This window comes from Lipotes vexillifer, unplaced genomic scaffold (genome assembly GCF_000442215.2).
Source record: "Lipotes vexillifer unplaced genomic scaffold, Lipotes_vexillifer_v1.1 scaffold95, whole genome shotgun sequence".
NCBI lineage: Eukaryota > Metazoa > Chordata > Mammalia > Artiodactyla > Lipotidae > Lipotes > Lipotes vexillifer.
Window position 1 is genome coordinate 2,197,131 of NW_006791458.1, and position 2,435 is coordinate 2,199,565.

Here is a 2,435-nt window from a genome sequence, read left to right on the forward strand (position 1 = left end):
GGGGAAAGAGCACTGGCCTGGGAGTTGGACGCCTGAGTTCTAATGACTGTGTGAGAAACCTTGGGCAGGCATCTGCCTCCTCTGGGCCTGAGATTTCTATTCAAATTATCAGGCACTATTTATTTGTTGGCTGAACACATGTTTTGAATGAGTGACACAGAGCACTTGCTGTGTGGCAGGCCCTGTGATAGATGGTTTATATCCATGCTCTAATTTAATGCTATCAAGAGCCCCATGAGATTTCATAGGTGGGGAGCCTTGGCCTTAGAGAGGTCCATCACTTGTCTAAGCTGACACTAGGTCTGTCCTCCCTTACCATCTGGGTTCTGAACTTCCCTGTTCCCAGGCTTTAATAGTTCAACATTCCATACATTCCTGCCAACATTCTCATGCTTCTTCCTCTGCCTCTGCTGCCCCATGGATGAGGCTGGACCCTGGTACAGCTACAGGCACGTGACACCAGGGGGACCCGGAATGCAGCTGTTGCATAGTTTCCCAGCCTTGCCCAGGGAAGCCCATTAAACATGAAAGGAGCAATTACAAGCTGCAATCAAAGGCACATGAATCAGAGATCCCTTCCCTTTAAATATTTTGACTCACTTGCCACTTATTTGACTTCTAATCTACATTTTTGTCTCTGTCATTCTGAAACAGATTTCGAAAGGGATAGGAGAAGTGGGCATGGAGATGGAAGTTTCTCTTTCTGAACAGTTAGCTAGGATTGTTTACTGCAGGCTGATTTTTACCCTTAGGTAATTTTGGGCTTCCTTCTTCTTGTTGGCTCTAATAATATTAATTCTGATTTCTTCTGCCAATATTTGGGCTGTCCCTGTAATGATGAGGAATTGTGTGGTGATTCAGAGGCAGCAGCTGTGGCAGTGTCATTTGAATATTAGAACCTGAAATTTGTTCAGATGGGGTCCCTAGTATAGGATATGGCTTTGATGGGTATATGATCCTCATTGTGCCTTCTTTCATAATGGATGGAGGAAAGGTACAAATGACAGTAAGAAAAGGACAACCACTTGGGTCTGACCTAGAGTACATCAAGAGCTCAGATTTGCAAAGGGAAGGTAAACCAATCGGGAACTTGCCTTTTTTTTTTTGTATTTAAAATATATTTTAATAGAAACACTTTCTCACCATCTTTAAATAAAGATGATTTGCATTTTTTAATCTGAAACGCTCTGGCATTAGGACTTGATTGCTCCCTGGTCCACAGGGTTTAGATGCCATGCACTACTAATTCTCCAGTGTTCATGAGGCAGGCATTACGCATGTCCTCCTTTGCCGCAAGTCCTTGTGGCAACTTCAGGGACTTGATTCTGTTTTTGTTTGTCTGTTTGTTTCTAACAGCTTTATTGAGGTATAATAGACATACAACGAAATGCACACATTTGAAAAGCATATGGTGCTAAGTTTGACATATGTATACACCCATGAATCCATCACCTCAACAGGGACTTGATTCTTATCAAAAGTTTAACCATTTTCTTTTTTGCCTTCACTGAAGGGATATTCTTGTGAACCTGAGGAATAGGTGCTTTTTCTAATCCAAGCATCTTTATTGTAACCTTTTTCCCAAATGGATGTCTTTTCCTAGTTCTTATTCTGGTAACAATATGCAGTTTATGAAGGTGCTTTGGATCACCACCATATTTTTCATGGTCTGCAGGTGAAGGCTGAAAAACTTTATCTGGAATTCTTGACCTGGTAAATTTGAGATGAATCAAATCTGTACAGATGAGAGGCTCTGTACCTTTTGTCACTGTTTGTAGTCTGCCTGCTGGCCGCTGACCTACTGAGTGCAAAATCCCTGCAGTGAATATGGTGATTATTCTCTTTATAGGCCACTGAGGGAAAGCCAAGCAAAAGAAGGACCTTGCCTTTGTAACACTAACAATAGTAACCACCTTTTGAGAGTTTGCTAAGGTAGGTACTGTCATCACCCCCATTTTGCATATAAAAAAATAAAAATGAGGCTCACTGAGGATACATAATCCCAACTCACTCCTTTGGAAAATGGCAGACTTGGGATCCAATCTCAAACTCTCTAAACTATAGCTCTTATACACTTGACCACTATACCTACAAACTCAGACTTGCAAAGTAAAGTCATCTAAGGTCCCAGGACTGCTGATGGGCATCTTGGGAAAACAGCCCTGCCCAAACCACAGCCATGCACAGGGCTTATGATGAACCATCACTGTACTTAATACACACTTAAATGCACTATTTCATTTAATTCTCACAATGTTCCTAATGAAGTAGGTACTATTATCATTCCCATTTTATAGGTGAAGAAACTTGGGTTCAGAAAAAAAGAAGTGACATCCTTGTGCCATGCCACTAGTAAATGGTACAGCTGTATTTTATTTTACTTTCATTATTCTCCTCTCAACATCAATGACTCAGAAACTTTTTACCAGCTGGAG

The 2,435-nt window shown here is 41.3% G+C and overlaps 1 protein-coding gene across 1 annotated transcript; it reads right to left on the minus strand.

The window, feature by feature from the left end:
• Window positions 1–1,193: 1,193 nt before the first annotated feature.
• On the minus strand, window positions 1,194–1,955 carry LOC103085184 (39S ribosomal protein L30, mitochondrial-like). Its single transcript, XM_082931338.1, is given in 3 exon segments — window positions 1,194–1,237; window positions 1,240–1,325; window positions 1,465–1,955. Coding segments are annotated over 3 exon segments (621 nt in total).
• Window positions 1,956–2,435: the final 480 nt, after the last annotated feature.